This window comes from Pelobates fuscus, chromosome 4, assembly GCF_036172605.1.
Source record: "Pelobates fuscus isolate aPelFus1 chromosome 4, aPelFus1.pri, whole genome shotgun sequence".
NCBI lineage: Eukaryota > Metazoa > Chordata > Amphibia > Anura > Pelobatidae > Pelobates > Pelobates fuscus.
The window spans coordinates 351,400,166-351,422,792 of record NC_086320.1 but is presented as its reverse complement, the minus strand read 5'-3'; the positions used below and the strand labels follow the sequence as shown (position 1 = coordinate 351,422,792).

At 38.5% G+C, this 22,627-nt stretch overlaps 1 protein-coding gene across 1 annotated transcript in view; it reads left to right on the top strand.

Moving 5' to 3' along the window:
• Positions 1-22,627, top strand: part of LOC134609124 (protein adenylyltransferase SelO-like) — a 50,609-nt gene that overhangs the window by 16,590 nt on the left and 11,392 nt on the right. Inside the window, exons 12-17 of the mRNA XM_063452582.1 lie at positions 1,188-1,271; positions 2,342-2,471; positions 8,976-9,020; positions 9,112-9,193; positions 9,277-9,369; positions 11,119-11,198. Coding sequence (XP_063308652.1) covers positions 1,188-1,271; positions 2,342-2,471; positions 8,976-9,020; positions 9,112-9,193; positions 9,277-9,369; positions 11,119-11,198 — 514 coding nt within the window. The remainder of the gene's footprint in view (positions 1-1,187; positions 1,272-2,341; positions 2,472-8,975; positions 9,021-9,111; positions 9,194-9,276; positions 9,370-11,118; positions 11,199-22,627) is intronic.

Here is a 22,627-nt window from a genome sequence, read left to right as displayed (position 1 = left end):
GGCTAAAGAAAACATACAGTTAATTGAGACAAAACAAGATAAGAAGTAATGAGAGCCCTGTCAAACGAAATTACAGTTCAGGAGAGTACATAACTCCAAAACAGCCCAAAAAGCCATCTGTGGCTTTTATTCCATCATCACAAGTGGACCTGGCAATGTTTCGACCTCAAGGGCCTTTCTCAGACTGATCATGACATTTTTAAAGAAGCAAACAGATTTATATTTCTTACATGTTATCGTATCATTTTACTATTATTGCAGCATTTTTAAAACCTACTTGACATCCATAACACATGTGAATGAAAAGGTCACCTCTGGTTAAGTATATATTTCAGGTGGTATTTTGTATAAACACATGTGTATAATTGCATACACTGTCACTTAGTGGTGGATTATTTGCTAAAATCTGAATTGGCCCCAGTAAACCTAATATGGAGTAACAGTAGCCAGGGTCAGATTGAGTTGTTCCAGGAGTGGCCTGGTGTAATCCTGCGTTGAGTTATCAAACCGTTTTAGTATGGTTTGACAACTTACCTAAAACCTGTTGAGGGCCCGCTCTGGTCCAGTTAACTATACAGAGCTAAGCAGGACTGTGCTCATTGGCTAAAAGTGTCATCTTAGTGTTCAGCCAATGAGCTGCATGGCCCTGACTAGCTCCATAGAGCTGTGCAGGTTGTAGTGGTTAAATCAATGTTCTTTTAGCATTATTCAAGATTCTGTTTTCTTTCATCGTTGACATGGATATTGCTACATGCTTCAGAACACGGTGACAACGAATGGTATATGAGTATGCAGATTCCATTTTTTCCCCATGGTGGATCTCTTTTATTGAGAATTAAATAGTAGCTTTTCTTTTGTTATTCGTAGAAATCATGTCAGGAGAGTAGCGACTTAGGCTCTTGAGAGACAGTGAGTAGATAAATTGAGCAACCATTTTGCAGATATTTTAAAACGACCCTTGAAATTCTCACTGTTGAATGTTCCAACGTGGCACAAGTAGACATTTCCCACGTTGTGATCATCCTTGAATTGGTTATCTCCTGTCCTCACATAGTAAGGGAGTGGTCCAAGAGAGAGCCTCTTTCTAGGTGCAGGCTTGGAAGTTGAACAGTTTGTTTTGATAATGATGGCAATCATTCTTTATTGTATATTATTAATCAGTGCTTCTGCTTTTTCCTTATGTGTAGGAGTGTGCAATACAGATAACTTCAGTTTATTGTCTATCACTATAGACTATGGGCCTTTTGGTTTCATGGAAGACTATGATGCTGGTGAGCGCATTAATGTTAATGTTATGTTTTAATGTTATGTATAATACGTTGAAACACAAATTATTGCTATCGGGTACATTTAGCAAGGCAAAACAAGTGCTATTGGGGCAAATAGCTAAATTATCAATGGAATTATCAATGGAATTATCAATGGAATTTCTCCCAACATTTAGCTCTTGCATCCATAATAGCAGCCTTTTGCCTTTTTAAAATCTCCCAATTAATGTAGTGTCCCCGCAGTATATTGCTGCTAGTGTGTATCTGTAAGATACAGTGAACGATGACGGTGATAACAACCACCCCATGAAAGTGTCCATTTTCATCAGCCTTTCGGTAGGTGTCAGAAACTGTTTTATATTTATATGTATCGTTTAATCAATACCTTTACTGGTGATTTTGAAATAAATTCAAACAGTGTATATATTGAGAGTAAATAGTCATATTTTGTTAAAACCGGCTCACTTTACAGTTTTGTCTAGACAGAAAGCTGTGATAAAGTATACTGCTGCCAGAACAGAAATACCGATTTTTCTTTTTTCATTCATAACATGTTGCTTCCGTTTAGTGTTATTTAAAAGGTGGAAGGGAAAGATGCTCGCCCTTAGCTAGGAAGGATTAAACTGTCTTTCAGAAGAAAATAAATGTTTCAGATGATAGATGACTGCTTCTTATTCCGTAAAACGTACTTTCGGATTACACAGGTTAAAATAACATAAAAAAAGGAACATTCTGCCTGTGCAATTTGTGACATTAAGTAACGTGATTACCGAGAGCATCTGGAAGTTTATAGACAAGAATGTTGGAATGTTCTTCTGTTTAGCAAGTAATGAAATTGCAACCAATAATTATTATGTGTATATATATATATATATATATATATATATATATACGGTATATCTATATATATTGTAAAGGATGCATGAAAGATTTTAAATCCTAGAAAATGTCACATTTTACTTATTTGTCAGCTAATGTAAAATTAATGTATTTTTCCAATTATCACGTAGCATATTTATTTGAACAATTTTTTGTTCTGCAACAGTAATACATGGTCTATTTGCTTTAAATAGATTATGTTCCAAACACATCTGATGATGAAGGAAGGTATCGAATCGGAAACCAAGCTAACGCTGGAATGTTTAATATGAACAAGCTGCTTCTAGCTTTGAACCCCCTTATGGACAGCCGGCAAAAACAGCTGTGAGTAATCCCCTCCAAATACCCTTATCCTGTCTGCCCTTAGGATTCTGAGACATGGGGTATTATGGCAGTGGAGACCCCACCCAGTCTTTTCATGTGTTCTGCAATACTCCACTTTGACAATGTTACTATCAAAACGCCTCGGAGGATTATGACTGCTGAGAAAAATGTTCTGTTGATAAATGACCATTGACAGACGAAATGAGATGTTTATTTTTGTACACGGAGACTGACTTTCATTAAACATCAATTCTAAAACCAAATGGAAGCACAATAGGCATCTCAACAGCGGCTAATTCAGAATCATTTGGGAATGTATATAATTCCTAAGACAAACATGGGTAATTGGTGGGCTTCCAACCGATGTATTATGCTTACTTGCACTATAGGTGAATTAGATGGAATACAAAAGACAATAACGCAATAATTGATAGTTTTAAGCAATAGTTATTGATCGTGTTTTAAGTAACATACCGGCAATATAGACTGCCGTTAACCCCTTAAGGACACAATTTCTGGGGGTGAAAAAGGGAATCATGACGGAATATTTCCGTCATGTGTCCTTAAGGAGTTAAATCAGTTAACTATTTATTCATGAGGATGAGCAACAAGTCTCAAAAGGGGAGAAACAGAAAAAAAAAAGGTACTTTTTACTTCCCGTACATATATTTAAAAATAGATAATAGCTTGGCACTCTACTTAAAAAATATAGTAGGATACCTGCCTGGGTGTATATATATATATATGTGTGTGTGTGTGTGTGTGTGTTTTTTTTTGGAGGGTGCTTATTTGTTGCATTGTACATTGTTAAACAATGACATTTTGCATAGTTTTAAGGTCACAGAGTATTAGTTAGATGGGAAAAGTGTGAGCCTTCATCCCTATTTAATAAGTGGAGACACTGGTAAATTAAATCCCTCTTTTCTAAAAAAAAATATATATATATATATATATACAGTATATTTATTGCTTGTAGACTGCTCACTGTGTGTAATGTATGAAACTCCAGGGAATTGCTAATATTAGTATTAAAACAGCTCTGCCACTCGCTGGGGCCTTTGCCTGCAAAGACCCCTGAAAGTGCCATTGCCTCTTGGAGTCTGGTGGCCATGGGTGGCAGGGGAAGGTAGGTGTTACATAGAAACATAGAAACATAGAAACATAGAATGTGACGGCAGATAAGAACCATTCGGCCCATCTAGTCTGCCCAGTTTTCTAAGTACTTTCATTAGTCCCTGGGCTTATCTTATAGTTAGGATAGCCTTATGCCTATCCCACTGCCCTGAACCTGTCCCTTGCGGATGCCGTGATCCTCCTCCGCTCTTGGCACTTCAGCTGGCAGGAGCCAACGTAAGCACGGTACTCTCACGGAGGTACACATACAGCCATCACCGGTGACAGCTGGGGAATATGACACGTTTGACTAAAGGGAGCTCTGCCTTTTGTCAAGCTTTATCAAGTAAAGGAAAATTACTGAGACAAAGTAGTCCCTACTATGTCTCAGTATATCCTTTGATTGGGTTGCTCTTTCAGTGAAATCCCAACACAGTCAATGTGAGTGTTTCATAAAGATTGTGACTTAATGGGCATGCTACTTGTCAATACCGTGCACACTTATACTTCACTATTGTTAAAACAGTGCTTTTCCATTACGTGGTAGACTTGTGCAAAAATGAATTTAAACTGGTTCACCTAATCCACAGCGGAATGAATTGATTCACCAGGGTTTTTTCTGTGGAGACATTTTCATTGAATAAGGCTCCACAGGTAAATCCCGGACAGATCTATCTTGCACAATACACTTGTGCACAGCAAATTATGGCACAAGTCTATTACCCTAGTGTTCCCACGTCATTCTCTTTTGTAGTGTTTTCATTGCAATCATGGATGTGGACATTTTTCATACAAAACAGCAGAGGGAGCTCTAAGATAGATTAAATGTATTGTAGTATTCTCCGATCTTTTAATTTGCATAGATTCCAAATACCATGATATGGAATGAAACTGACATCAAGATTGTTGAAAGTTGAAACAAGATAATTTGCTATGACTCTCCGGTCTCGTAGTTAATGTCAGAGACGCTTTGTTTTCATAGCTTTGCAGGACTTTGCAATGAACCTTTGTCCGTTTAACGGACATCACTGACCTCTTCATCTCTTCTTACTGAAGAAGTGGAGACCACCCATGCCTTCTCCTTCTGATTGTTTGTCACATCTTTGTCTGATTTTATCCCTTGGTATCGAATTGAATACTGATGTATTTTATATTTCATTACATGGAACGTAATTCATTCTGGTATCACTTATTCACTTGATTGTAAATTGTTCAATTCAATGTAAATTTAAAGTTTAAAGCCGAAATAACCAAACAAAAAAATCATTACTGACTTTTTTTCCCAATTCAAATATTTTGGGCCCAAAATGAGAAAAAAACGTTTTAGATTTCAAACATTTCACAGTTTACTGAATAGCTCTGCATGAGATGTGTGTGGTCACATATGATTGAATCCACAGGGATATTAACTAACGTGTAAATGGAATAGGTGATTACCAAATTAATTCCAAATTTAAAGAAAAAAAATACTCACACATTGAAAATGTATTTTCAGTATGAATATACGGGGGTGCACAGTTCACACTTTGATGATTAGCCCTGTCTGTGTAGGTATTAGAGTCACCATTAACCAATAGGACATTTTTATGTATACATCTCCGATTTGTTTAGGAGACACAGCTAAGCAATGATGTTCCTTCTGGGAATACGGTGTCACTAGCTGACTGCGGTGTAAAACATAATATTAGAACATAATGGTAATTTGCAATGTAATAATATTGTCTGCTTTCCATATTGGTCCTTATACGGCTCTAACTTATACTTTAGTTTTTCTTTGTAACATTTAACATGGTAACACCACATCCCCATAGAAATATATTAATTATTTTAGCATTGGGGGTGGGAGTCTTAAGTACGAATAGATGTTAAAAAGTAATGTGTTCAGTCCAGTACCAGGCTAGCAATGCTTTAATTTTATTTTCCTATCGCCAGTTTTAGCATGATCAGTCTCAGCAAGCACAGATCAGCAGTTTATCCTTTTATTTGCAATAACATATATGGCCACTAGGGGGATGAATGATGACAGCTGGAATAAGCTACAATCTTTACGTATCATTTTTGTCCTGACTTGATCTTTGGCTGGACTGGATTGTCCCGTATGTTTTGGACTTGTTTCAGTAGCTAAACAAATGTATTTGTTTGCGAATCATTATTCTTCCGTAGGCAAAAACTGTAGCAAAGCATGCATGACTCTTATTTTTCCGAAGAACTCCAAACTCAGTAAATGCGATGAAAGGAAGATGTATAGATAATGTTTTCCAGTCATGTGTTACAAAGGCATTGCAGATATTCCACTGCAATAATTTAACAACCTCAACCTATTACTGTTCTCTCCTTCTTTCTTAACAAACCCACACGATTAAGTGTGCAATAGGCAGCATCTATCTACATCCATTTCCATATAAGTACAAAAAATAAAGATAACCGTTATATAACAGTACATGTTGCAGTGACTTTCAAAAACATAATTGTGCAGCAGTGCCAACAAAGTCCTCTTTTCCTTTCCTTTATAGCTTACTAAAAGGGCCAAAGTTATTCGCAACTCTAAAAGTTAATCAGGGAGATATCTTCTCCTTAAACTGAAGATAGGTATGGGTAAGTCTTCTGGCATCCATTTCCATAGCGGTGGAATGATTGGTACAAGAAATCGTTGAGGAAAGAGATGTAGAGATTAATTCTGTCCAGTTTCCCCCAAAACACAATAGAAGCAAGAAATTGGGTCTTGGAAGTAGTCTTCGCGGGATAAATATCTAATGAAGACAACTCTATAGAGTGGCAGAATTTTGCTAGCATCCTCTTGACCAAAGAAAAAGCCTCATCCTAAAGAGTTTTACAGATATGGAGTGACAAAAAAATGCAAAACTATCAGCTTTAAAATCGTTAAAGGGACATTCTATGCACCAAAAGAACTTTAGCCTAATGAAGTGATCTTGGTGTATAGATAATGCTCCTGCAGCCTCAATGCTCAATTCTATGGTGTTTAGAAGTTAAATTACTATGTTTATGTAGACACAGATTCACACAGCGTCCATGTTTGAACATTCATAATAAAGGGGACGTATTGTACTGAAAATAACGTTTCTTATTTTGGGTATATAAGCTCCCTTTTGTCTTTCCTTCATTTGGCATTTAAAAATAAAAGTTAAATAATAATTACTCTCCTCCTTTACAGCGTCAGGACTCCTACGCTGCAGCCTCCAACTCTGCTTCCAGTGATGTCAGCATCCAAGCTGATATCACCCGCAATCTCCTCCAATCCACTTTTTTTTGTGTAGGAGCAGTGGATTGGAACCAGGCATGCATGGCCAAATGCACTCCTCCAATCAAATGCTGCTATCCTGGGTGCAGTGGTCCTGTCCTTTTAACCCTGCATTGTAAAACACTGCAGTTAAGTAATAAATAATACTAAATACTAAACTGCAGGATTAAAAGGACAGGGCCACTGCACCCAGACCACTTCATTGAGATGAAGTGGTCTGGATGACTTTGGTGTCCTTAAAGACAGAGCATATAGACAATAATGCAATGTGTAATGTAAGTGCTGCAAGTTATTTCATAGGGTTTATATCAGTACTGCATGCAGGATCAAAAATCAATGCAAAAAAGTTCAGGTGTGTTTCCCTATTTTATCAACTTATACATGGATACATTATTAGTTTAATACAGCGGTTCCCAAACTATGTGCCGCAGAGGACCTGACAGACACACAGTGGTGCCGCGGAATGTTTCCCCGGTGCTATGATTATAGCACCAGGGGGGAACATTACTGCTGAACAGGGGCCCGGTCGGTTGCCGCGGCCCTTTAAGACCGCGACCGGGCACCTGTAATCTCGGCCGGATGGAAGGAAGTGTCAGCCTGTCACTTCCTCCGAGCGTCCTGTAGGGAGACAGCGCTGGAGGGAAAGGAGGCAACTGCAGCATGAGGGGAGAAGAACATGAAGAGCTGTGAACCCTCACTACCACTAGCAGCAGCAGGACTCCAAGCCACCCTCCTGGACACACACGGTAAGCTAATAGGAGGGTGGCTGGAGATTTTAAAAATATCACGTTTATGTATGAGTGTGTGCATCTGTGTGTGTGCATCTGTGTGTGCGCAAGCATCTGTGTGTCGGCATATGCGTCTGTGTATGTGCATCTGTGTGTCATTGTGTGTGTTTTTATGTCAGTGTGTGTATCTGTATCATGTTGTGTGCATGTATTAATGTTTGTGTGTGTCAGGGTGCGTGTGTGTGTGTATATGTCGTTGTATGCGTGTGTTAAGGTGTATGTATATGTCAGTGTGTATCTATGTGTGTGTACATATCGGGGTCTTTATGAATTTGTGTGTGTGTGTGTGTATATATATATATATATCTGTGTAAGTATGTATGTATGTGGTAGTGTGTGGTAATGCATGCAAGCATTCATACACTAGCTAGCACAACATACAAACACACTCCTGCAATTCAGCACAAATTACATACAAACACACCCCTGCATTCAAACTCCAAAAGGATATACAAACACACCCCTTCTCTCAAACGCAAATACTTAACACAAATGTACACCCGCATTTAAAAGTGGACATAACATTCAGACACATCCCTGCAATCAAAATCAAACATTCAATACAAACACACCCCTATATTAAAACTATAAAACTATAAACAAGCACCTCTTCAAACTCCAACACTGTACATTACACTATAGCGCAAGCAAATGCCGCAGCGCTGTACAGATATACAACCTAAAAATTTTGACTTGGGGTGCCTTGGAAAAATATTGAAATATTAAGGGAGCCTTGAACATAAAAAGTTTGGGAACCACTGGTTTAGAACTTACATTTAAGTGAACCCTCCAGATTTGGAATGTTCATTTAAACCGATATGTAAGTGAAACGTGAGTCTTTGCTCAGTTTTTTTTCCTGTGATAAAAAACAACAATTTAACTGAGTGCTCAAATAATAGATCAGTTATTGTTTTGAGCAAATTATAACCTGCTTGACTACAGATAGTGAATTAAAGGGAATAATTATGATAAAAATTACTTTTTATTTTTTTAATGTATAAGTTAGTTACTGTAGTGATAAAAATAAAGGACAAACCATTTAAATAAAAAAACAACTCAAAGATACAGAAATTCTGGTTTATGGGAGCCTGATTATGCTCCATAAACCACAGTACCCCAGAAACTGTTCCACTTGTCACATATGATACTTCTTGGTTAACTAACATTTTCCAATCTGTGGTCACTATCCACTTAAACAGCCGGCTCTGCACGTCTGTGTCTTGACTCGGTAAGCAAAGGACTGACGCCAGTCATTGTAACTATAACGCTGTTTTACAGCATTAAACGTTTTTGTGCTAATGAGCAATAAATGGATACATTTCAAGTATTGTGCTTGTTTTTTAGGGCCTCACATGTAATCAAAGGGTTTCCAGATTTCTATTATCAAAGGTATGTTACTGACTATGGCTATATTTCTTTGTTGTATATCTGTTGCATTTTCATTTCTGAGAAACATCACTTGTTTGATTTTTTTTTTCAGATTTAAAGAGCTTTTTAGTGTCAAGTTGGGCTTCCTGGGTGAAACTGAGCAAGATTTTACCATCATTGCACTTTTTCTCAGTGTATGTTATCTTTCTTACAAAACATACATTATTTCAGACCTGTATCTGAATATATTTTCAGTTGTTAATATTTAATTTTGCAGCTACTGGAGGACACCAGGGCTGATTTTACAATGACGTTTCGTGACCTCAGCGAGATCACTGAAGAACAACTCTTAAATCTCAGCATTCCTCAGGTAATGGAGAATTTACATCTTCAATCGGTCATCAGAATTTTCTTTTGCACTGCCATTCACACCGCATGGAGATAGAAAACCATTCACAGTACAATGTTCCATATAAGCGATTAATTAAACTTTTGGCCTGTTTGAACTGCTCTGGTCAACTGTCATTGCTATCGTGAAATGCAAACAGGGACATCAGAGTGTAGGGATGAATCTACTACCTGCTCTACCAACCAAGCCCTATTCTGCAGGCAATTAAGGTACACTTTAATCAAGATTGAAACTCAATGCTGTTTTGTGTATGTTTTTTTTAAATAATTTTCTTAGAATCCTCAGCGACCATACCCAAAGTTTATCATCACTAGCCAGCTCCAGTCTTGCATTGCTGGGCTTAGCGCAGGGGGACTTACAGAGGTTCCTGTTTATTCAGGCATGGTAGTGGAGGCTGGGATCTGCTGCCTGTCAGACCCCAGGTAAGAAGTGAAGCAAGCAGTTTTACTTCTTACAAGGGCTGTGCCAGGACACTCCTGATACCATAACTACTACAACGAGGTGTAGTAATTATGATGCCTAGTGTGTTCCTTTAACTATTTAATCACTTCAGTGCTATAAGCACTTTGTATAAAACTACTGTAATTGAACAATTGTAAGATCAATGAAAGGGTAATCTGGTCCATTTGTATCAGTATATGTTCATTATTTGTCTGTTTTTCTTCTATTGTACAGCACTGCGGAATGTGTTGGCGCTATATAAATACTAAATAATAAATTAGGAGCCATAGAGCTAAGTGGTAAAATGGTAGGCCATACTGGGTCGTAGAGCGACACTACCAAGTACTGAAGTGCATAGTTCCCTGTCCTGTCTCGCTTCAAAAACCTTCTTCGAAACCACATCAGTCCAAATACTGATGTATTTTAAATGAACAATCGAATCAACTAAAACCCTTTAGCTTTCTGGGGTACTTTATGTGCAAAGAGTGTGGACTCTTTTACACTTTACAAAAAGTGCAGATTTTAATAGAAATGTTATAAATTAAAATTGTTACACCCCCAGACAGCCGGCCCTTTTACTACCTGGTTTGGTTAGCTCAGTGAAGCTAAACTCCAATGACAGCAATTGCCCAGAGCACCTGCCTTGCAAAGACTTCTCATTGAGCTGCATTAGGAAGCCTGTGATTGGACAGCCACAGAAAGTCTGAGCGGGTTTAGAAGGGGAGGGTTGGAATAGGCTTCAGGCAAGAGAACTGTAGCTTTTGTAAGCTGTTTTAAATACACCCCAGATGAAAAAAAGTGCAATTTAATGAATGCATGTTTGCATTGGGGGTGTATCTACTAAATATTTTTATGGAAAGTGAAGTATCCCATTAATGAGCTTTCCTGGCAGCTCAACCCAGACCCAGCACTCAGACCACTTCTTTGAGATAAAGGGGTCTGGGTGCCTATAGCGTCTCCATAACTTTGTATAGCTACCAGAATAGAACCCTGTGATCCTCATGTGGAAGCCATAAAAATAGCACATATGAATAGCACGTATGACTGTCTATGCACAATCATGAATTCATAAATGTAGCCACTTAAAGTAGTGAGCAGTTTAACCCCTCAGTGTTTCTGTGAATCCTCTTTGTGGGTCATTCTGTTACTGAAGAAACACTAGGTACAAGTCATATAAATACTACATAAATTCTACATCATAGACTTTTGATTTGTATTACAGTTGTTTAAAATGTACCATATTGTTGACAGAAATCTCTCTTTCTATAGGAATATTGGGCTTTGCATATTGTCAGCCAACACAAGAATTTCCCAAAATGGGTAAATGTATATCTTCAGAGATTGAAAAGGTAAAATAAAACATTGCAATACTGCATAGTACATGTTTTGCTGATATATATTTTACAGCATTGCCTTAATATTTACGCTGTCTGTGACACATAAAAGAAAGTTAAATTGCAGTGGTGAATTTTTCTCTTTTATTAATTTGCATTCATAAGATCATACGTGCCAGTGATCAGCAAGTGCGTATATATCAGTTGATTTGATGCTGTCCCATGCCTTGCGGATTAATAAACAGAGGGGTCAGTTTGATTCTATTGGAAGTTAGCAATCTATAATTATCACCTCTGTTCGCATTATTTTTTTTTAGAGAATTTCAGCTAGATCTAATGCCAGCCAATTTGAGAAGCAAAACTGATAAATGTACATTCACATTGTGCTGAGCAGCTCAAAATTCTTCTTCAAAAGTGCCAGAGAGCAAGGATAATTGCCAAGTTGATCTTGTGAGCTAGGCTGCGCTTGACTGAAATTCAGTGAACTGTGAGCAGTGTTGAGCTGTTACTCAAACATTATCACAACCCAAGCTATAGAAAAGAAACATATCCACCATTTTTCTATGTAGCGGACCCCAAGTAACCCGCTATTCGCTTCCTTCAGCCGCTCAGGAACCACTTAGAATATAGAGAGACCCATTTCACCCCAGTAACTGGACGAGACACAGCTCTGGAGGTACAACATAATTTTATTATGCCACGCTCGTCTTTTATGCATAGCCCCATGCAAGGGGTCCACTCCACAAACACACAGGGATTTTATCCCAAGGTCCTATATACCTTGCCCAAGTGCGGGAAAGTAGGGGTCGCTGTCCCTTTGTCTCCCAGGTCTAGGAAGCCCGGCACCCTAACAAGGGGTCTCCCACCTGATCCCATGAGCCTCTGTGCCTGGGAACCAAGACACAGGAAAAGAGCTGGTCCCTTTGTCTCCCAGGCACAGGAAAAGCCCACCAAACTAGCCAGTGCCCCTGAAGTGTCCACACTAATTTCAGGGACCCTCACGGCGGTACCTTCCTCGACCTGTCTCCACTTGTGAGGTCCCTGTGTGGAAACCTGGCAAGGGAAGCGTCTCCTTTTGGGTATAAATGCTCCCCCTGGCTGGCGTTCGTCTATACGAAATGGCGGTCACCCACGGGATCACTCATTAATTACTTCCCTTGCGGTTTCACACGTAGGTTGCGAGTGCGAACGTTCTGATTAATTGGTGTGAGCGTTCTAATGAGGCACCGGGGAGGTCCTCGTTCGGGAGCCGAATGAGTCGTAAAACAATCCATGAACGCCCCCTGGCTGGCGTTCGTCTATACGAAATGGCGGCCATCCGGGGGAGCACTTATTAATTGCTTCCCTTGTGGTTTCGCAACTATGTTAGAGGTGTGAACGTTCTAACTAGCTTTCTAAATGGGATATTGGGGTGGTCCACGTTCGGGAGATGAATGAGAGATTCTTTTGAATGAACACTCCCGAACAGGGAACAGGGCACATTACACGAATTGCATAAAATGACATGGGGAAACACAGGGAAAACACTAAATCCCAGGGGAAAGCACTCGAACAAGCAGTGGTTCTGCCACATTCTATATTTTCAATAAACTGCTAGTGCTATAGGCAGGTAAATAGTAAACATTCCATTTATCAAAATTTTTAATTGCTGAATTGGATTAGGCCATTTATCGGGTAATATGTGCCTGATAGATGAATTTAAATCACCTAAGCAGATATTTTCATTGTAAAGTTTAGTAGGTTTCGCTAAGTGAATTGATCATTAATGGCTTACGATAATTTAGCTGCAGTAATAAGATTGCACCTTGTGATGGAGCTTTTTCTTTTCTTCTGAATATAAATTGTAAACATGCACCCATATTCTTCTTTTAGAACTATTGAGGCAGCATATTAATGTATAGAACTGGTGATAATAATACAAATGGAAAAAGTTGCCTAAAATCGTGGAAGTCTACGTATGGGGTCTTCCTCTTCACCACCTTTCAACCTACCTAATCTTTGGATGGGTTACTTAATAATTCGGATGAATGAGGGAATAATCAGGAGAAATTAGTGAGTCATAATGTACCATTTAAATAGTCATAATGCCAAGGTTTTTGAAAGTAAAATTAAAATTCCTATCTTACAAATTCCATATCTTCAACATAATGATGGTGTCCTGTTACAAATAAAACACACAATATACTAATCAGTTTCTGAAGGTAAAATGAGAGAATAATCTGTAAAGTGACAGATCCACTCACTGACCAGACGCTTGTGCGATATAAGTAGTGCAACTTAAACCAATATTGTCACTGGTGGAATTGATGCATTTTTTTTAAAGATTGTGAGGAAAACTACTTTAATGTACCACATGTGAACCGTTCAATGGATTCTCAGTAGTTTATTAAAGAAACCAGGAAATGTGGAAAATTAATTGCAAAATGTAGGTTTCATTATTCAAATAGGAGTTTTTTTTCCTGTTTCTCTATTGCAGCCCAAATTTTGTATTTCCTCCTAGAATCTCCATAATTTTTGATTTAGCAAATGAATCTATAAATACCAGCAAAATATTTTTTGGAGGGTAAACTGTAGCAATTAATTGTATGCATTGAATTTTTCAATGATCTCTATAGACAATACAAAATGCATGTGTAGACTTCTCATCACTAAAATTTGGAATATTTAAAATTTTCTATCGCAACCACAATATCTGCTAACGTGTTTGTTTTAAAGAACACCTTCTACTGTTATATTACGGCCCGTTTGTGTCATAGAAACATAGATAGAAACATAGAATGTGACGGCAGATAAGAACCATTCGGCCCATCTAGTCTGCCCAGATTTCTAAATACTTTCATTAGTCCCTGGCCTTATCTTATAGTTAGGATAGCCTTATGCCTATCCCACGCATGCTTAAACTCCTTTACTGTGTTAACCTCTACCACTTCAGCTGGAAGGCTATTCCATGCATCCACTACCCTCTCAGTAAAGTAAAACTTCCTGATATTATTCTTAAACCTTTGTCCCTCTAATTTAAGACTATGTCCTCTTGTTGTGGTAGTTTTTCTTCTTTTAAATATAGTCTCCTCCTTTACTGTGTTGATTCCCTTTATGTATTTAAATGTTTCTATCATATCCCCCCTGTCTCGTCTTTCCTCCAAGCTATACATGTTAAGATCCTTTAACCTTTCCTGGTAAGTTTTATCCTGCAATCCATGAACCAGTTTAGTAGCCCTTCTTTGAACTCTCTCTAAGGTATCAATATCCTTCTGAAGATAGGGTCTCCAGTACTGTGTACAGTACTCCAAGTGAGGTCTCACCAGTGTTCTGTACAATGGCATGAGCACTTCCCTCTTTCTACTGCTAATACCTCTCCCTATACAACCAAGCATTCTGCTAGCATTTCCTGCTGCTCTATTACATTGTCTGCCTACCTTTAAGTCATCAGAAATAATCACCCCTAAATCCCTTTCCTCAGATGTTGAGGTTAGGACTCTATCAAATATTCTGTACTCTGCCCTTGGGTTTTTACGTCCAAGATGCATTATCTTGCACTTATCCACATTAAATGTCAGTTGCCACAACTCTGACCATTTTTCTAGTCTACCTAAATCATTTTCCATTTGGCTTATCCCTCCTGGAACATCAACCCTGTTACATATCTTAGTATCATCCGCAAAAAGACACACCTTACCATCAAGACCTTCTGCAATATCACTAATAAAAATATTAAAGAGAATGGGTCCAAGTACAGATCCCTGAGGTACCCCACTGGTGACAAGCCCAAGCTTCGAATATACTCCATTGACTACAACCCTCTGTTGCCTGTCACTCAGCCACTGCCTTACCCATTCAACAATATTGGAATCCAAACTCAAAGATTGTAGTTTGTTGATAAGCCTTCTATGTGCAACAGTGTCAAAAGCCTTACTGAAATCGAGGTAAGCAATGTCTACTGCACCACCCTGATCTATAATTTTAGTTACCCAATCAAAAAAATCAATAAGATTAGTTTGGCATGATCTCCCTGAAGTAAACCCATGTTGTCTCTGATCTTGAAATCCATGTGTTTTTAGATGTTCAACAATCCTATCCTTTAACATGGTTTCCATTACTTTCCCCACTACTGAAGTAAGGCTTACTGGCCTATAGTTGCCCGACTCCTCCCTATTACCTTTCTTGTGAATTGGCACAACATTCGCTAACTTCCAATCTTCTGGGACTACTCCTGTTATCAATGATTGGTTAAATAAATCTGTTAATGGTTTTGCTAGTACACCACTAAGCTCTTTTAATAGCTTTGGGTGTATTCCATCAGGTCCCATTGACTTATTTGTCTTTACTTTTGACAGTTGAAATAGAACCTCTTCCTCTGTAAACTCACGTGTAATAAATGACTCATTTATCCTTTTTCTTAACTGAGGTCCCTTTCCTTCATTTTCATCTGTAAATACAGAACAAAAATATTCATTGAGGCAGTCAGCTAGACCTTTATCCTCTTCTACATACCTTCCTTCTTTTGTTTTTAATCTAACTAATCCTTGTTTTACTTTTCTTTTCTCATTTATGTATCTAAAAAAGGTTTTGTCCCCCTTTTTTACTGACTGTGCTATTTTCTCTTCTGTGTGTGATTTGGAAGCTCTTATAACTTGCTTAGCCTCTTTCTGCCTAATCTTATAGGTAATTCTATCTTCCTCACTCTGGGTTTTTTTATAATTACTAAATGCTAACTTTTTGTTTTTTACTATTTTGGCTACATCTGTGGAGTACCACAGTGGTTTCTTGAATTTTTTGCTTTTACTGACAAGCCTAATGCAATTTTCTGTTGCCTTCAGTAGTGCAACTTTTAAATAATCCCATTTCTTTTGGACTCCATTTAAATTGCTCCAGTCTGATAATGACTCCTTTACACATATTCTAATTTTGGAAAAGTCTGTTTTTCTAAAGTCTAAAACTTTTGTTTTTGTGTGGTGTGACTCAGTCACTGTTCTTATATTAAACCACACTGACTGATGATCACTGGATCCTAAACTTTCACCTACAGTAATATCTGATACCAAATCTCCATTTGTTAACACTAAATCTAGTATGGCCTCTTTACGAGTTGGCTCCTCAACTACTTGTTTTAGAGACAATCCCAGTAGGGAGTTTAGAATATGTGTGCTCCTGGCACAAGTAGCTATTTTTGTTTTCCAATTTATATCAGGAAGATTAAAGTCACCCATGATGATAACTTCCCCCTTCATTGTCATTTTAGCTATTTCTTCAACTAGTAGATTATCTAACTCTTCAATTTGTCCTGGGGGCCTATAAATCACACCTACACGAGTTACTGTGTGATTACCAAATTCTAACGTAACCCAAACTGACTCTATGTTCGCCTCACTAACCTTTATTAGGCTAGATTTTATGCTATTCTTTACATACAGGGCCACCCCTCCCCCTTTCTTGCCTTCCCTGTCTTTTCTATATAAAGAGTACCCTGGTATTGCTATGTCCCAGTCATTTTTCTCATTATACCATGTCTCAGTAACAGCGACTAAATCTACACTATCAGTTGCCATTATTGCCACAAGTTCATGGATCTTATTCCCTAAACTGCGAGCATTTATAGACATGACTCTAAGCTTATCATTTTTTAACACACTTGCTACAGGCACCTTCTGTCCTTGTTTTGGGGGACAATTGGATTGATGTTTTATCACCCTTTTGCCCCCCCTCCTAGTTTAAATACATCCTAGCAAAACCTCTGAACTGCTCACTGAGAACATTTGTTCCCTTTTGAGAAAGATGCAAACCATCTTTTTTGTACAGTTTATTTCCATTCCAAACAGAGCTACCATGAGCAATAAAGCCAAATCCTTGCTCCCGACACCATTCACCAAGCCACAAGTTAAAGTCCCTAATACGCATCCGCCTGTCATTCTGAGTGTTATGCACAGGCAGAACTTCAGAGAATGACAATGTGGAAGCAACCTGCCGTATATCATTGGCAAAAACACTAAAAACTTCCTTAACCTCTGAAACCTCATTGCAAGCCAAGTCATTTGTCCCTAAATGGACAAGTACATCCAATTCCCCTTCCTGCTTTGCTTGCTTAACAATATTACCGATACGTCTCCTGTCTCTGTGAGCAGTAGCTCCGGGAAGACACCTCACAAGACCACCATTGTCCATCTCCACACTTCTTATGATGGAATCCCCCACCAACAACTGCTTTCTATTAGGCCTCACCAAGCCTCTCTGCACAACACCACTAGCCTCAGTGCCTCTCTGCACAACACCACTGGCCTCAGTGCCTCTCTGCACAACACCACTGGCCTCAGTGCCTCTCTGCACAACACCACTAGCCTCAGTGCCTCTCTGCACAACACCACTAGCCTCAGTGCCTCTCTGCACAACACCACTAGCCTCAGTGCCTCTCTGCACAACACCACTAGCCTCAGTGCCTCTCTGCACAACACCACTAGCCTCAGTGCCTCTCTGCACAACACCACTAGCCTCAGTGCCTCTCTGCACAACACCACTAGCCTCAGTGCCTCTCTCCACGACACCACTACACTCTGAAAGTGCAGAAAATGAATTATGTAGAGCAACAGACTGTGCAATATGCCTTTTATCCACAACTCCAAGTCTACCAGATCCTACAGTAATCCATCTGCCATTCCTAGTATGTCTCTGCGGCAGTGGCTTTGCAGCAGTTCCAGCCTGAGTTTGTTTACCAGATAATTTACAAATCTCAGACTTCAAAAATACAATCTCCTGCCGCAAAATAGAGAACTGTCTACAGATTAGACAACAACCAAACCTCCAAAAAGTGGAACGTGAAACAAATGCAAAACAACTATTACACTGAACTAAGTCTGCCATTCCAATGAGGTGAATAATTTAAATCAAACAAACCTTAACTTTTTATTTATCCTCCTGAATACCTCGGATTACCTCCAGGTTATCTCCAGAATATCTCCAACCACACACACACTTAGAAGCAACACTTAGATGAAGCAACCAAGCTCTATTAGCCAAGCTAATGACAACTACCCTTATATACTCCTAAAATCACCTCCCACTAGGAATGTTTAACACCTGGGTAGGCCTCTGCTTATTAGCAAACAATAGCTAATTTAAATAGCAATCAATAGCAAGTAGCTACCTAATCCAATCAAATGCCTTATAATTACCAACAGGAAATCAAACCTTGTGCAGTCAGTAACCTTTTCCTACAGATGAATCTTACCTGTAACAGTAAAAAAGAACTCTTAGCACAGCTCTTAGACAGTTGAAGCTTCTGTAAAACTCTCCAGAATATCTCCAACCACACACACACTTAGAAGCAACACTTAGATGAAGCAACCAAGCTCTATTAGCCAAGCTAATGACAACTACCCTTATATACTCCTAAAATCACCTCCCACTAGGAATGTTTAACACCTGGGTAGGCCTCTGCTTATTAGCAAACAATAGCTAATTTAAATAGCAATCAATAGCAAGTAGCTACCTAATCCAATCAAATGCCTTATAATTACCAACAGGAAATCAAACCTTGTGCAGTCAGTAACCTTTTCCTACAGATGAATCTTACCTGTAACAGTAAAAAAGAACTCTTAGCACAGCTCTTAGACAGTTGAAGCTTCTGTAAAACTCTCCAGAATATCTCCAACCACACACACACTTAGAAGCAACACTTAGATGAAGCAACCAAGCTCTATTAGCCAAGCTAATGACAACTACCCTTATATACTCCTAAAATCACCTCCCACTAGGAATGTTTAACACCTGGGTAGGCCTCTGCTTATTAGCAAACAATAGCTAATTTAAATAGCAATCAATAGCAAGTAGCTACCTAATCCAATCAAATGCCTTATAATTACCAACAGGAAATCAAACCTTGTGCAGTCAGTAACCTTTTCCTACAGATGAATCTTACCTGTAACAGTAAAAAAGAACTCTTAGCACAGCTCTTAGACAGTTGAAGCTTCTGTAAAACTCTCCAGAATATCTCCAACCACACACACACTTAGAAGCAACACTTAGATGAAGCAACCAAGCTCTATTAGCCAAGCTAATGACAACTACCCTTATATACTCCTAAAATCACCTCCCACTAGGAATGTTTAACACCTGGGTAGGCCTCTGCTTATTAGCAAACAATAGCTAATTTAAATAGCAATCAATAGCAAGTAGCTACCTAATCCAATCAAATGCCTTATAATTACCAACAGGAAATCAAACCTTGTGCAGTCAGTAACCTTTTCCTACAGATGAATCTTACCTGTAACAGTAAAAAAGAACTCTTAGCACAGCTCTTAGACAGTTGAAGCTTCTGTAAAACTCTCCAGAATATCTCCAACCACACACACACTTAGAAGCAACACTTAGATGAAGCAACCAAGCTCTATTAGCCAAGCTAATGACAACTACCCTTATATACTCCTAAAATCACCTCCCACTAGGAATGTTTAACACCTGGGTAGACCTCTGCTTATTAGCAAACAATAGCTAATTTAAATAGCAATCAATAGCAAGTAGCTACCTAATCCAATCAAATGCCTTATAATTACCAACAGGAAATCAAACCTTGTGCAGTCAGTAACCTTTTCCTACAGATGAATCTTACCTGTAACAGTAAAAAAGAACTCTTAGCACAGCTCTTAGACAGTTGAAGCTTCTGTAAAACTCTCCAGAATATCTCCAACCACACACACACTTAGAAGCAACACTTAGATGAAGCAACCAAGCTCTATTAGCCAAGCTAATGACAACTACCCTTATATACTCCTAAAATCACCTCCCACTAGGAATGTTTAACACCTGGGTAGGCCTCTGCTTATTAGCAAACAATAGCTAATTTAAATAGCAATCAATAGCAAGTAGCTACCTAATCCAATCAAATGCCTTATAATTACCAACAGGAAATCAAACCTTGTGCAGTCAGTAACCTTTTCCTACAGATGAATCTTACCTGTAACAGTAAAAAAGAACTCTTAGCACAGCTCTTAGACAGTTGAAGCTTCTGTAAAACTCTCCAGAATATCTCCAACCACACACACACTTAGAAGCAACACTTAGATGAAGCAACCAAGCTCTATTAGCCAAGCTAATGACAACTACCCTTATATACTCCTAAAATCACCTCCCACTAGGAATGTTTAACACCTGGGTAGGCCTCTGCTTATTAGCAAACAATAGCTAATTTAAATAGCAATCAATAGCAAGTAGCTACCTAATCCAATCAAATGCCTTATAATTACCAACAGGAAATCAAACCTTGTGCAGTCAGTAACCTTTTCCTACAGATGAATCTTACCTGTAACAGTAAAAAAGAACTCTTAGCACAGCTCTTAGACAGTTGAAGCTTCTGTAAAACTCTCCAGAATATCTCCAACCACACACACACTTAGAAGCAACACTTAGATGAAGCAACCAAGCTCTATTAGCCAAGCTAATGACAACTACCCTTATATACTCCTAAAATCACCTCCCACTAGGAATGTTTAACACCTGGGTAGGCCTCTGCTTATTAGCAAACAATAGCTAATTTAAATAGCAATCAATAGCAAGTAGCTACCTAATCCAATCAAATGCCTTATAATTACCAACAGGAAATCAAACCTTGTGCAGTCAGTAACCTTTTCCTACAGATGAATCTTACCTGTAACAGTAAAAAAGAACTCTTAGCACAGCTCTTAGACAGTTGAAGCTTCTGTAAAACTCTCCAGAATATCTCCAACCACACACACACTTAGAAGCAACACTTAGATGAAGCAACCAAGCTCTATTAGCCAAGCTAATGACAACTACCCTTATATACTCCTAAAATCACCTCCCACTAGGAATGTTTAACACCTGGGTAGGCCTCTGCTTATTAGCAAACAATAGCTAATTTAAATAGCAATCAATAGCAAGTAGCTACCTAATCCAATCAAATGCCTTATAATTACCAACAGGAAATCAAACCTTGTGCAGTCAGTAACCTTTTCCTACAGATGAATCTTACCTGTAACAGTAAAAAAGAACTCTTAGCACAGCTCTTAGACAGTTGAAGCTTCTGTAAAACTCTCCAGAATATCTCCAACCACACACACACTTAGAAGCAACACTTAGATGAAGCAACCAAGCTCTATTAGCCAAGCTAATGACAACTACCCTTATATACTCCTAAAATCACCTCCCACTAGGAATGTTTAACACCTGGGTAGGCCTCTGCTTATTAGCAAACAATAGCTAATTTAAATAGCAATCAATAGCAAGTAGCTACCTAATCCAATCAAATGCCTTATAATTACCAACAGGAAATCAAACCTTGTGCAGTCAGTAACCTTTTCCTACAGATGAATCTTACCTGTAACAGTAAAAAAGAACTCTTAGCACAGCTCTTAGACAGTTGAAGCTTCTGTAAAACTCTCCAGAATATCTCCAACCACACACACACTTAGAAGCAACACTTAGATGAAGCAACCAAGCTCTATTAGCCAAGCTAATGACAACTACCCTTATATACTCCTAAAATCACCTCCCACTAGGAATGTTTAACACCTGGGTAGGCCTCTGCTTATTAGCAAACAATAGCTAATTTAAATAGCAATCAATAGCAAGTAGCTACCTAATCCAATCAAATGCCTTATAATTACCAACAGGAAATCAAACCTTGTGCAGTCAGTAACCTTTTCCTACAGATGAATCTTACCTGTAACAGTAAAAAAGAACTCTTAGCACAGCTCTTAGACAGTTGAAGCTTCTGTAAAACTCTCCAGAATATCTCCAACCACACACACACTTAGAAGCAACACTTAGATGAAGCAACCAAGCTCTATTAGCCAAGCTAATGACAACTACCCTTATATACTCCTAAAATCACCTCCCACTAGGAATGTTTAACACCTGGGTAGGCCTCTGCTTATTAGCAAACAATAGCTAATTTAAATAGCAATCAATAGCAAGTAGCTACCTAATCCAATCAAATGCCTTATAATTACCAACAGGAAATCAAACCTTGTGCAGTCAGTAACCTTTTCCTACAGATGAATCTTACCTGTAACAGTAAAAAAGAACTCTTAGCACAGCTCTTAGACAGTTGAAGCTTCTGTAAAACTCTCCAGAATATCTCCAACCACACACACACTTAGAAGCAACACTTAGATGAAGCAACCAAGCTCTATTAGCCAAGCTAATGACAACTACCCTTATATACTCCTAAAATCACCTCCCACTAGGAATGTTTAACACCTGGGTAGGCCTCTGCTTATTAGCAAACAATAGCTAATTTAAATAGCAATCAATAGCAAGTAGCTACCTAATCCAATCAAATGCCTTATAATTACCAACAGGAAATCAAACCTTGTGCAGTCAGTAACCTTTTCCTACAGATGAATCTTACCTGTAACAGTAAAAAAGAACTCTTAGCACAGCTCTTAGACAGTTGAAGCTTCTGTAAAACTCTCCAGAATATCTCCAACCACACA